This window comes from Fundulus heteroclitus, unplaced genomic scaffold (assembly GCF_011125445.2).
Source record: "Fundulus heteroclitus isolate FHET01 unplaced genomic scaffold, MU-UCD_Fhet_4.1 scaffold_39, whole genome shotgun sequence".
NCBI classification, from domain to species: domain Eukaryota; kingdom Metazoa; phylum Chordata; class Actinopteri; order Cyprinodontiformes; family Fundulidae; genus Fundulus; species Fundulus heteroclitus.
Window position 1 is genome coordinate 124,791 of NW_023396803.1, and position 14,108 is coordinate 138,898.

The 14,108-nt window shown below is 42.9% G+C and overlaps 2 protein-coding genes across 2 annotated transcripts in view; one reads left to right on the top strand and one right to left on the bottom strand.

Moving 5' to 3' along the window:
- Nucleotides 1–11,530, bottom strand: part of LOC105923080 (Golgi apparatus protein 1-like) — a gene marked incomplete at its 3' end in the record, with an annotated part of 52,340 nt that extends 40,810 nt beyond the window's left edge. Inside the window, 2 exon segments of the mRNA XM_036130875.1 lie at nucleotides 170–199; nucleotides 11,187–11,530. Of these exon segments, the coding sequence (XP_035986768.1) occupies nucleotides 170–199; nucleotides 11,187–11,516 (360 nt within the window).
- On the top strand, nucleotides 8,561–10,324 carry LOC118560129 (zinc finger BED domain-containing protein 4-like). Its single transcript, XM_036130876.1, has 2 exons — nucleotides 8,561–9,021; nucleotides 9,471–10,324. The coding sequence occupies exons 1-2, from the start codon at nucleotides 8,887–8,889 to the stop codon at nucleotides 9,903–9,905; spliced, it is 570 nt and encodes a 189-aa protein (XP_035986769.1). The 5' UTR covers nucleotides 8,561–8,886; the 3' UTR covers nucleotides 9,906–10,324.
- Nucleotides 11,531–14,108: the final 2,578 nt, after the last annotated feature.

Consider the following 14,108-nt stretch of genomic DNA (forward strand, 5'->3'; position numbering starts at 1 on the left):
TGAACTAAAACTATTAAAAACGGAAAACCATTGAGCTTTCACATTAGGAAGATGAACTGTAAAGTAGGAGGGCCAAACCCCTGCCACCATTCTATACATACCAGACACTGTCATGAGCAGAAGCACAAACAGAACAAGACACAGGCTGCTTTTGAATAGACAAACTTACATGATTGCATTCAGCAGCAATTTCGGTATCCTAAAAGAAACAAAAAAGATAGTCAAGAGCAGTGGTTGACATTAACAGAGTACATTTATTGGAGTTCTGCATTTTTTGAGTATCTTACTTTTGGGGAAATGTATGGCTTTTTTTTAACTCTTTCTGGGTTTCTACGGCACTAGTGGCTAATTTTTAATACAGTAGACTCAAAGAAAAGGGGGCTTTGAGAGAGGGGGCAAGATATGTGGCAAAGGACCACATGGCGGAATCGAAACCACGTCGAGGACTATGGCCTCCGTATATGGGCCGTGCACACTACCCCTCCGTGCACACTACCTCTGCGCCATCGGAGCATGCCCAACTCATTACTTTTACTCCACTACATTTCATAGACAAATATCTTAGTTTTGACTCCACTTCATTTTCAGGAAGCTTGTCCCTTTTAGGCTCAGCATGGTTTTGTAACCCGCTTTCTTTCTTTCCTGAAATGCAACTGGCCACACACTGTGCTCTTACCAAGAAGGGAGCCTATCAACAGATGCCGATCAAACCAGGGATGGGTCTGGAAATACGTCATCCTTGTTCAGTATTCCAAGCACTCTTGCCTTCATTTAAACATGAGCTCGGCAGTGAAGAAAATAGGAAAAACTCAAGTGAGAAACTAGAGCACCCATGAATGTCTACAACTATGGCAGTAATATCTCAAACATCTCAGCTTGATGTTTGAGATATTTGGAATAAAAAATAGTTTACATCAGTTATAACACGCAGCGTCAACGTAGTGTGCGTTAAGCTAATAACAGCTATTTATTTCAGTAGATTTTATCCCAAACGGGAACTTTATTGACCATTTTCTGTTGCTCTTAAGCATTGGGACGTGTCAAATAAACAAACTACATGTAGCCTGGCAAGGGCACGAGTAAAGTATAATAAGCCTGGAAACCCTGATTCATGTTAAAACTTTTCAATTCAATTTTATTTATATAGCTCCAATTCACTACACGTCATCTCCATGCAAATTACAAAGTCAAATTCAAGCAAATCATTCAGACAGATTGGTCAAACTATTTCCCAAATAAGGGAACACAGTAGATTGCATCAAGTCTTGACAAGCTGCTTTCACTCCTCCTTAAGCCGGGCGTACACTGTACGAGTTTTTCCCCTTTTCGGGCCGATTCTTCAGTCGTGCGAGCATTTTTTGAATCGGCCGAATTTCAGCTTGATCGTAGAGGGGGGGAGGAGGGGGGACTGGCTTCTCACGACTACCTCCAGATCAGGAATCGGACGATCGGTGAAAATCAAACATGTTTGAAATTCAGTCGGCTGTCGTGAGGTTTTTGTGAGCGCATCCTGCTGTTCAAGCAGAGCTACGAGGGGGCGCCCTCCCCTCCTCTCCGTCCCCGCCAGCGGAGGGAGGGAAGCGGGCGTCCCTGAAGCAACCTCCGGCCGGTGTTGGGGAGGGCGAGCCGTCCGGTCCGCGCAACGCGCTGGCCGCCTGTTTCGGCACTCCTCCGCGGTCCGCAACGCGCTGGCCGCCTGTTTCGGCACTCCTCCGCGGTCCGCAACGCGCTGGCCGCCTGTTTCGGCACTCCTCCGCGGTCCGCAACGCGCTGGCCGCCTGTTTCGGCACTCCTCCGCGGTCCGCAACGCGCTGGCCGCCTGTTTCCCTCCGCGGTCCGCAACGCGCTTGCTTCCTGTTTCGGCACTCCTCCGCTTGTTGGGGGGGCGGGCCGGGCGACCTGCCGTGCCGCGCGGCCGCCGGTGCGTCTCATCCCTCCTCTCTCCCCTCCGTTCCCCTGACGCCCGGTGCCTCCTGCGGGCTTCGCCAGAGCTGGGCTCGAACCCCTGCTCTGGGTCCCTGTCACCTACCGTCGCTCGCCTGCCTCTGCCACCACAGTGAGCGGTCCCAGAGGGGACACGACGTACAGTGTGAGCAGTCCGGTCTCGTCCGAGCGTAGCGCCGCACAGATCGTGAGCGGTGAACTTTTAAACCCCGCGGTTCCCTCGCACAGTTTGAGATGTATATAAGTACCACGACTGAAAAACTCGTACAGTGTACGCCCGGCTTTAAAGAGCATGTAGCCACAGTGGACAGTCATCTGCATTGTCATGGGCCTTGCAGCAATCCCTCGTGCCGAGCATGCATGTAGCGACTGTGGAGAGGAAAACTCCCCTTTAACGGCAATAATAAAAACCTCCAGCAGAACCAGGCTCAGTGTGAATGGTCAGAGAGCAGAGACACATAAAGCATAGAACCACATATTGATCCAGGAATCTTTTTTATGTTAGAGGTTAACGGCAGATGGTTTGCCCCCACGCCCCCACCCCCCTGCTTGCTTGCATTTTCCTGCCTTTTTATCCCCTTTTTATCTCTTAGCCAAAACTACAGAAAGTTGGATTTAGTTATTTTATTTATTTTGTTTTATTTATTTATGATTCAGTTTTTTTTCCCACGTGTGGACTATTTTAGTTTTCAGCTAATCCACAGAAGATGCCTCTTTACACCCCAGAGGAGTCAGTTCTAAGGAAAAACACTTATGGAAAGAAGTCAACATGAAGTGGATATGGAGAAGAATCACCCGATTCAAAATATGCCTCACTTCACCACAGAGGACTTTGACACGCTTCTACAGAAAATAGCTGTTATGGAGCTGTAACTCCGCCGACTCGAAGTGAATTATGATGTAAACGGCACATATGGAAATGAAACAACGCTGCCTGTGATTCTGAACGGTGACCACCAGCCCAACGACTCAGTGAACAAACAGTTAGTTCCCTGACGAAAATGAGAATCCCTGGACCACTCTGGGTGCAAAGTCAAAAGATCAACGAACCCCACACCTAAACAAAGAAAACTGTCAGATCACAGAGAGGTGTCCCCAGAAAAGTGAAACAACAATGGGCTGTTCTCACAACAAATGATAAGAGTAAACCTGCTGGAAATGTTGGAATTCCGTTACTAAACAGATTCGCTCCACTCCAACATGAGACCCAGGAGGATCATGACAACAACCAAAAGGTATGTCAACAATCTTCACTCTAAGCTACCAGAGAAAAAACACGCCACAGGGCCAAGGACCCCGATATTATGCAATGGATCTGTAAGTGGGATTAAACATTTCTGTAACAAGAAAAACAGAGGTGTTGATTTATAGCCCTTTGAACAATACCCTGGTGTCTAATGTATCAGACATTCTTCCAAAGACCATGAAAAAACACCCAACCCTGGAAAAACTCATCATACAAGCTGAAGCCCTGGGCGACGCCACACAGAGAAAATCAGAAATATTGAAAGAGGATTACATTCGTCTGCTTAATTTAGTTGATGGACTTAATGTCAAGGTGTTTCTCAGTGGCCTTCATGTGCCCATTAAGTGTGGAGATGAGATTTTTCCCAGAGTTCTGATGCTGAACAAATTACTGGAAAAAAACATGCAAACAAACAACTGTAACCTTCACAGACAACTTTAACATCTTTTGGGAGAGGAGGCATCTGTTCAACAGAGATGGTTTCTCTCTAAATATGTCAGGTGCAAAACGGCTGATTTCAAACATCGTCTAGTCTGTGAGCCATGCACCATCAGCTTTGTCGCAAAACAAAGCTCAACCAGTGCCAAAACAAATGATAAGCCCAATACAGCCCGAACAAGCCAAGATAAAGATAGCCAGAAAGATGACAGAGAAAGAGGCTACCACAGAGAATTACAGGAGGATTTCCAGATCTCAACAGGAGGACAAAGAGAGGACTCCCCTTTATCATCCAAAGAGAACCAAAAACCTCCATCCTCACAAACACCGATCCAGACTGCAACCACCTCCCCCTCTTCTCCACAAAGCCCAGGTGTTCCTTTTCTGGAATTTTCTCATAACTTGAACAAAGCTTTTAAGATTGGCCTACAGTTGACATCCTCTCCACATAGCCATTCTGACAACCCCAGCGGTGTGACTAAACCAGCATCATCCAAAGGCCGCAGAGCCCCAGAACCTCCTCTACGTATCACGGAAGCTCAGGACCTCCACACAACTTCTCTGTGATTCACACCAGGCTCTAGCAGCAAGTTTATCAGACATGACAGTTTCCAGCATCAGCTTGGGCCTCTTGTCGGAGAATATGGAATATCTGTGATGATACGTGGCAGAAATAAGAAAAACAAAAGCGTAACAAACAGAATCAAACACTTAAAAGTCATAAACTGTCAAATGCAACCTGCCACAGAGAAAACATCAACAACTAAGTTATATAAACTGGGTTTATTAAACATTAGGGGTCCGTTCTTCGTACGTTGCTTAAAACATCCGAGATCAAATGAGACATCCAAGATGATTTCATCCGGCTAGTCATGATCCGGCTAATTGGGTTCTTCGAACACACCTGTTTATGATTAGTATGGCTGGATTGAGTTATCTGAGACAACTGCATGTTCATGCGTTTGTTTAAAAGGGGAAATATATCGATAGTAGAAACATTGATCAGCAGCGCTGCTATTGGCTGTTCAGCATGGCCAAAGAATGCCCCCAGTTTTTCTCCCAAGCAGAACACAAGCTTTTAATGGAAGGTTATGCCGAATTTGAGTCATTAATTAAAACGACAGGTAGCACCTCAAAATCTGTTAAAGCCAGGAGAGAGGGCCGGCAAAAAGCAGCATACAAATTAATGCGTAAATACTGTCCATGGTAGATGTTTCTATCACATTCTACAGCATGAATTTTTGCATTTTAATAATTTGATATTATTTGTTCTTTTATATCAGAGCCTCCGTGGGACCCACTAGAACATGGGGACAAGTAAAAGTGAAATACAAGAATATTCTACAAAATGGTAGCCTTTAATTATTATACTTTATTTTAAAAAGGCACTTATGTCAAGAGATCCAAATTTCAGTATCATTCCTTAGAGACGGGAGGTAAAGGACACGTGCAAACTGGGAATTTTAACAAAAAAAAAAATCTTTATCCATAAAAAATGAAAATCTTCCTTTTCCAAGTCATCCACAGTTTACACGGTAAAACTGTATTGCTCCGTGTCTAGATAATCCGTCCATAGTTTTTTCTAATACAATATACGGCTCGACAGGAAGCAAGCCTTTCAAAGTAAAACTAAACTTCACAATAAAATGGCCCGAACAACTCTTCTTACTGAATATGATAAAAATAAAAAGCAAACTATCATACAAATAACTTAAATATTTTAGATTTATGGCTCCAACATCACGTTTTCCTCTTTAAAAGCCGCTATTAAATGATGTGTTTGTCTGTTTATAACAGCCACCAAGAGAAATCTCTCTACAATTACACTGTCGCGCTGCGCTAAAGGATCCTGTCTATTGCGCAATACGCGATTAATTCGAAAAACTCTGCAAATTATTCTTGCACCTTCCGCAACAGGTTGCTGTCGTAAAAAATGGACATGGCTACGGGAGACTTCCCTATCTCCTCCGCTTATACAGCCTGATCTAATCTTGTTTACATGAAATAAGCCTGCTCTGGAGCAGGCTTAAGCTGGCGCACATGTTGCTATGACAACAAGTGCAGGATGTCTTTCGAAGAACCAAACGATCCAAGATCATGCCAAATCGTCAACAATCAAATCCTGCTAACGGAGTTAGCGACGTACGAAGAACGGACCCCTGGTGGGCCATTCCTCCCAACCACGCCCCTCCAGGTCCCACTGTCATTGCCCACGTGAGCGTTGAAGTCCCCCAGCAAAACGAGGCAGTCCCCAGGAGGGGCACTCTCCAGTACCCCTTCCAAGGACTCCAAAAGGGGTGGGTAATCTGAACTGCTGTTTGGCGCATAAGCGCAAACAACAGTCAGAACCCGTCCCCCCACACGAATGCGGAGGGAGGCTACCATCTCGTTCACCGGGGAAAACCCCAACGTGCAGGGGCAAAATTCATGCTGTAGAATGTGATAGAAACATCTACCATGGACAGTATTTACGCATTAATTTGTCTGCTGCTTTTTGCCGGCCCTCTCTCCTGGCTTTAACAGATTTTGAGGTGTTTTAATTAATGACTCAAATTGGGCATAACCTTCCAAGCTCTTGTTCTGCTTGGGAGAAAAACTGTGGGCGTTCTTTGCTGAACAGCCAATAGCAGCGTTGCTGATCATTGTTTCTACTATCGATACATTTCCCCTTTTAAACAAACACATGAACGTGCAGTTGTCTCAGATAACTCAATCCAGTGATACTAATCGTAAACAACAGGTGTGTTCGAAGAACCCAATTAGCCGGATCATGATTAGCCGGATGAAATCATCTTGGATGTGTCATTTGATCTCGGATGTTTTAAGCAACGTACGAAGAACGGACCCCAGGCACCGAGATGGGGGGCAACAAGTATGCCCACCCCAGCTCGGCGCCTCTCACCATGGGCAACTCCAGAGTGGAAGAATGTCCAGCCCCTCTCAAGGAGACAGGTTCCAGAGCCAGAGTGGTGCGTTGAGGTGAGTCCGACTATCTCTAGTCGGAACCTCTCAACCTCGTGCACAAGCTCAGGCTCCTTCCCTGAGCCCATCGGAAGGGGGACCCATGTCGCCTCTTCGGGCTGAGCCCGGCCAGGCTCCATGGGCAAAAGCCCGGCCACCAGACGCTCGCCAACGTGCCCCACCTCCAGGCCTGGCTCCAGAGTGGGGCCCCGGTGACCCGCATCCGGGCGAGAGAACACGAAATCCAATAATCTTGCTCATCATAATGGGGAATTTTGGGCTGCGCTTTGTCTGGTCCCTCACCTAGGACCTGTCTGCCTTGGGTGACCCTACTAGGGTCACCCAAGGCAATGATAACTGGAAGTTATATATTCCATGATAACTGGAAGTTATATATTCCATGATAACTAGAAGTTATATATATATATATATATATATATATATATATATATATATTTTAAGGCTGGGACATTAACGCGTTAATTTCGATTAATTAATCACACAAATATTAACGCGTTAAAAAAATTAACGCATTTTAATCGCACACCACAGTCTCCTGGAAGTCGTTTGGGATTTCACCCAAGTAATTATTTCACCTGTGGGGGCAGCATTAGAACTATGGCCAGAATACCGTCGGACGGAAACTGAAGAAGAAGAACAGAGAAGAAAGTTGCTTTTAACTAGAAGGAGAGACAACCATGGAAGAATTAGACGAAGCAGATGAAATCATTTTAGTTGGTCCTTTGCAGGGGAAATTTTGTTTTAAAATACAGGAGGGAAGAGTCGATAAGAGCGCGGTCATATGTAAATTATGCAACAAGGAATTCGCCTATCACCGCAGCGTATCAAGCCTCAAATATCACCTGAACGCAAAGCATGTAGCAGCTAGCTTGGCAGATACTAGCGTGGAAGCTAGCCCAACTGGGAGGAAGACGAAACAACCCACACTACACCAGCTGACTGGCTTCAAGGGCAGGGTAAGCAAGACCAAGGCCGAGAAAATTACCAACGCGCTGACTTACTGGGCGGCTCTCGACTGCAGACCCATTGCTGTGGTAGAAGATAAGGGGCTGGAAAAGATTCTTCAGATTGCCCTGTCTGACCCCACGTATGAGCTGCCATGTAGAAAAACGGTGACAAAGAGGGTCCAGCAGCTCTACGACAGTGAAAAGGGGGAGAAGGAGAATTTGTTGAAGAAAGCCGAATGCGTCGCTATTACTGGAGATCACTGGCCCTCAGTCAGCAACGCAAATTACCTCGGCGTGACCGCACACTTTATTGACAACAAGTGGCGCCTTCACTCGTTTGCCTTAACCATCAAGAAGATAACCACGAGGCACTTTGCTGAAAACGTGGCAGAAGATTTTGAGTCTGTGACGGAGGCCTGGGAAATCACACAGAAAGTCACCACAATCGGAACAGATAGTGCCCGTACCATGATCGCTGCAATGAGACAGCTCACATTTCAGCACATCCCGTGTGTTGCTCACATGTTACAGAGGACGATCACAGTTTGTCTTAGTGACAGCGGGTTCACAGCCACACTGGCGAGATGTCGTAAGATAGTTGGGCATTTTAAACACAGCCCCTCAAACACAGAGGAACTGCACAACGAACAAACACAACTGGGCCAAGACAACGAGCCACTGATACAGGACGTTCCCACTAGGTGGAATTCCACCCTGTTGATGGTCTCTTGTCTGCTGAAAAACCAAGATGCTGTTAAGGCTACGCTCGCCAAACAGAAGCACAAGCTCACCATGTTGAATGCAGCAGAATGGGACAGACTGCAGAGGCTCGAAACCCTACTTTCCCCATGCAGGTAAATACTCATCAACGTTCATTAATGGGATTAAAAACGTTATGACTTGACTATGAGAGTCCTGTATAATTTAAATTGCCTTTCCAAAATGTATTGTACTGAATAATATTAATATCACTATGACTGTAGTATAAAGTTTTTAATCCAATATTAAATGGCAAAATAATGTGTCACTGTAATCAACGTTTTGGCACCTAGGAACGTTGCATAAATTAAAAATGCTGTATGTAAACAGAGTTTGCAGAAATTAATCCATGCTTTATTTACCTGTAGAGTTGACAATTGCAATACCATTCTTTCTTGTCTTTCTCTGCTCTTTAGCACATTGAATCACAGTAGTGTAAAATGTGCTATATAAATGATATTGATTGAGTGATTAACCATCCTCTGCAGAGACGTGACAGAGCTCCTTGGGGGTGAGAATTATGTGTCATGCTCAGTTGTGTTGCCTGCTCTCCGCCACCTGACCCGCACCATGAAGGCCTCAGATGATGACCCAGCCTATGTGGTGAAGTTCAAGGCTGCTTTTGAAAAGGACCTGTCTCAGCGTGAGGATGCCCTAAATTACAGATTTCTACAAGTGGCTACAGCACTCGACCCTCGCTTTAAGGTGTGTAATGGTCTTCTTTATTTTTCTCTTTTATTGCTTATGACTCTTTTATTTCCTCGGCCCCCTCCCCTCCCCTCTCTTATGGAATAACAACATCAACATGACTTGTATAGCACATTATCATACATAATTGTCATTCAATGTGCTAAAGAGTAAAAAAAATGAAAACAGAAAAAAATAATCCATGTTGTTTTTATGGATTGAAGATAATTAACCAACTATTACCAAAGGCAGATGAGAATAATGCTATTTTAATTTCTTTTTAAAACAAGATGCTGTTGGGGCAGTTCTAATTTGGACAGTTTAGACTTGACCATAGGCACAACCAGTAGAGGAGATTCTGGATGATGGAAACCATGTATACTAATGAATTTCATCCAGCTTGTACTCTGTAAATCTCTGATTAATGTGACCACAAACCTGATTCTGATTCTTTTTCTGATCTTTAGGACCTAAAGTGTCTACCAAGAGGAGAGCGAGGAGAGGTGTGGACCAGCATTGAGGCACTGGTGCAACAACAACCAGGCAGAGCCACTCCGGAACGCACAGAGGAGCCAGCAAGGAAGAGGAGCCTCCTGCTGTATAACTCCGACTCTGACTCAGAGGATGAAGATGGGCCCAAAGGAGCCTTGGCCCGCTACAAGGCAGAGCCTACCATCAGTGAGAGAGACTGCCCACTGCAGTGGTGGTCCACTCATGAGAGAGCCCATCCACAGCTCTCTGTCCTGGCCCGCAAGTATCTAGGCAGCCCTGCCACTTCGGTACCCTGCGAAAGATTATTCTCCCTGGCAGGTAATATAGTTCAAAAGAAGAGGGCAGCCCTGAGCTCCGAAAATGTGAACAGGCTAGTATGTCTCAGCAACTGGCTGAAAGAGAGGAAGTAATCAGTTAAATGTGTATCCTGAGGCCAGTTGGCCAGTTGTGTTTCAAATGGGGAAAATTGGAGGTCAATCACTGTCACTTTATGTTGAACTGAACTGTCTGAATGGCCAATGTTATAAAGAGTTGGACTGAATTTCTGACTTATTTTTTGTAAACAGTTGAACTGTTGATAAATCCACGAATTGTGTTAAAGCCTCAGAGGCTTTTTGTTCTGAATGTACTTGAGAGTATTGCATTTTTGCATTTAAAAAGCAGTATTAAGCTCTACCTATACCTATAGAGCTACCTGAATTTCTGAGTTTAGCGTTCCTAAATATGTTGAACTTTAAAATTTTAAAATTTTATTTAAAAAAAATAAACAAACAATATTTTGTTTATTAAGCTTATGTGTTGTCATTCAAAATCCATGTGGAAAAAGTTACTTCCTGCTGTTTCCAAGTATGCGATTAAAATGCGATTAATTCGATTAATTAACTTCACAGCCATGCGATTAATCGCGATTAAAAATTTTAATCGCGTCCCACCCCTAATATATATATATATATATATATATATATATATATATATACATACATTTTTTCCCCCAGTCTTGTACATTTCACACAGCCAGAAAACTGCTTGTTGTTGCAACCAAATCCTATGAGATTTTGAGAGAGTAGGGAGTAGCAAGATGGCGGCCTGTGACTTCAGTTTTTCGGCAAAATCAGCACTGCAGTGTCTAATATAGCTCAGTGGTCTCAATACCCTTTTTGCACTTTTAAATGATCTGTGCGTAACATCAGCTTTGTCCGTGTACAATAGGTGAGTCATGCACACGTATTTAAGGATTTGCATTCGTATGAGTAAATGTGTGTATCATTTTATTCTGTAATTTTCTTTATATTTATTTCATTATATTTTTTTATATTTGTATGTACATTTGAGCACACAGTTACAAATACCCAAAGTTACGCACATAATGCTTAAAAAGGGTTTATAAATCATGTTTTACACATACAAGTACCCAAATATACACACAAATAGGTTTACACAGCGTACGAATGATTACAGACACACGCCTATATTGAGTCTGTTTTCTCTCCATGTTATTGTGTACTCTAGCTTGTTTTGCATTGCAATTCACAGTAAAAAAAGGTTATCACTTAAAACCCGATTCGTTTTGACTGATGTTTTGAATGAGCCTCTTAAAATACGAGCGCTAGGGCGAGTTAAGTTAGCAGCAGCTAACGCGGGCGCACCCTGCTGCTGGTGTGAAACTACATCCCCCAACAGCACTCATTTACCTCTTTTTTGTCTTGAAGACACTCTAATATCGCCAAGTTGTTGTTCCAGGAATGTTTCGGACAACGTCGGGTCAAATCCTCCCTACAGGCCGCCTCATCAGATAACTTCCAGCCGGCAAAGCGCCTCCGAGTTATCAAGGCCCCCGCACCCTGATTCCTGTCAGCAGCTCCTGGGTTTACCAAGGGTCCCAAAACTGCGGCGGGATTTGGGGGGCTGTCAGCATTAGCAACGACTTTGCCGACGCCGGTGATTTCACCTCGAAGTTGAAGTGCTAATGAAAAGATGCACAACACCAGCAACATTTGAGGAACACGTATACAGTCCGCCATCTTCACTGAGCAGCTCATCCTACTGTGACGTTCAATGAAGCTCGGAGAGACTAGAACTGTAAATAAGGGTAGAAGGATTCGCTAATGAATTATGCATAAGCCCAAATATTTAAATGAATCCTGGAAGCGTTACTGAATCTTGGAAGCTTTTTTAACATTTACGGCTACATATTTTTGTATTATGTTTGTTTCTACAAAATAAAAATCACAAAAGGAACACTATGGGCTTTGTAAATTTAACAGAATAGAATGGTGTGTTTGCACTGTTAAACGACAAGACACTTTTATTAAAAGATAAAATAGATTGATGGATTTTAACTTGCTTTATTTCAACAATGGAAACACTCGTATTTGTCCAATCCTTTTTCTGCCACTCTTGGTTTTATTCACGTTAAGTGAAACACACTACTCAAAACAAGGTGAAAAGAGCTCATGAGGTAAATGCATCTAAAGTCTACTAAATAACAACATTGACAAAAAAATTTGCTGCTACTTCTGCTGGGCGGTAGAGGGATTTTCTATCAGTATGATTAATATTATTATGGTTTAACTAAGAGCCTTCAGATAATTTTGGCTTCTTTCTGATTTTGTTTTATTTACGTAGAGAACCACAAGGGGTCCGTTCTTCATAGGCCTACGTTGCTTAAAACATCCAAGATCAAATGAGAAATCCAAGATGATTTCATCCGGCTAATCATGATCCGGCTAATTGGGTTCTTCGAACATGAATAGTATGGCTGGATTGAGTTATCTGAGATAACTGCGCGTTCATGTGTCGCTTTAAAAGGGGAAATGTATCGATAGTAGAAACATCAGCAACGTTGCTATTGGCTGACCAGCATTGCCAACGAATGCCCACAGCATAGACATATGGCCCACAGTTTTTCTCCCAAGCAGAACAAGAGCATTTAATGGAAGGTTATGCCGAATTTGAGTCATTAATTAAAACGACAGGAAACACCCCAAAGTCTGCTAAAGCCAGGAGAGAGGGCTGGCAAAAAGCAGCAGACAAATTAAATGTATAAATACTGTCCATGTTAGATGTTTCTATCACTTTCTACAGTATGTATTTTTGCATTTTAATAATTTGATATTTACTTTGTTCTTTTATGTCAGAGCCTCCACGGGACCCACTAGAACATGGGGAAAAGGTGAAGTACAAGAATATTCTACAAAATGGTGGCCTTTAATTATTATACTGTATTTTAAAAAGCAACTTCTTCCTCTTTTTTAAAAGCCACTGTTAAATGATGTGTTTGTCTGTTTATAACAGCCACCAAGAAAATAGCTGGAAAAAAAAAAACAGGTTCTTTTTGCTTTTGTTGCGTGGGGCATGTTTCTATGGAGGACCAAGTCTTCCATATCTAAAAATAAATACAGAAATAAATAAATGCTCAATAAAGAAATAAGCATACAATGCACCAAATTAATAAATGTAGGTAGAAATTAAATTATACAGTGAGACATAAATGTATATATCTCTTTTAATTAGCTTATTCTTTTATTCGCCTTTGTAATAATTACCTTATTTATTTATTGTGCGTTATAATCTTCAACTTTATTTATTAATTACTTATTTTTTTAAGTATTTATTTTTGTGCATGTTATAATATTTTTGTCTGTTTTATTCTTCCTTAGTATTTTTTTACCCTATATATTTCTGTGATGTTATTTATTTCTGCCTGTCGTTTTTACATTTCTGCCTGTCCTTTTTACATTTCTGTATGCATTTCTGCCTCATTATGCAAATGAGGAGGGCTGTGCCTTAAGGGCTCAACTTCTTCCCATTGGTTGGTTAGCATTTTACTGCATCGGTCAAATCTACAGGGCTTTTCCCCGCACTAAAGCATTGTTTAGTAATGTCAAACTCAGCAGGCAGACGTTCAGTGGCCGACCTCTTAAGGAAAGCTGCTACTAGACTGGAAGAGTTAGAACGCTGTACATTTGGGATCTGAAATGTTTTTCGGTGGTTTCAGATTCGGCTTTCCAGATCAGTAACTTATCGGCAGATGATTTATTCTACAAAACAGACACCTCTCTGCAACCACAGCAAGGGAGACAGTGAGCTACAACCATAGTTTCCTCAAAACGAGTCTCCCATCGCGCTGGGTGAATTACATTGGACCCTATGCAGAGCTCGCTTGATAAGAAAATACTGTAGTTGATTATAAAAGTCCCGTTGACTCCACGGAGTCAACAGGATCTAGCTCATGGTTGATCCGGTTGAGGGACTCCAATTTCGGCCAGCGTCTATCAGCTGCTCCCTCCTCCTCCCACACGCGGTGGTGCATTTAGGGACCGTCAAAAAACGTTTGAACCAAGCACTCTTGAGAAACAAAAATCAATAAATTCCGTATTTTGTGACCACCTATGACAAAACTAATATAAAATCATGCCACTAAATAACATCTGTAAGACACACTTGTTTTCATTCCATTTTAAGCTATTTTCAATTTTTAAGATTTATTCAAAGACAATAGTTGGCTGAAGTAGTAGAACAATTTCACAAAGAATTTGAGTGAGTGGATCACATGACCTGGAAGCTATTGAAGAAAAGTCCCAATTTTTGTCTTGAAAATTGAAAATAGCTTA

Excerpts from the sequence above, each read along its gene's own strand:
- LOC118560129 (XM_036130876.1), top strand. The coding sequence starts at position 8,887 with ATGAAGGCCTCAGATGATGACCCAGCCTATGTGGTGAAGTTCAAGGCT. Across the intron at positions 9,022-9,470 it reads CACTCGACCCTCGCTTTAAG|GACCTAAAGTGTCTACCAAG; the intron begins GTGTGTAATGGT and ends TCTGATCTTTAG.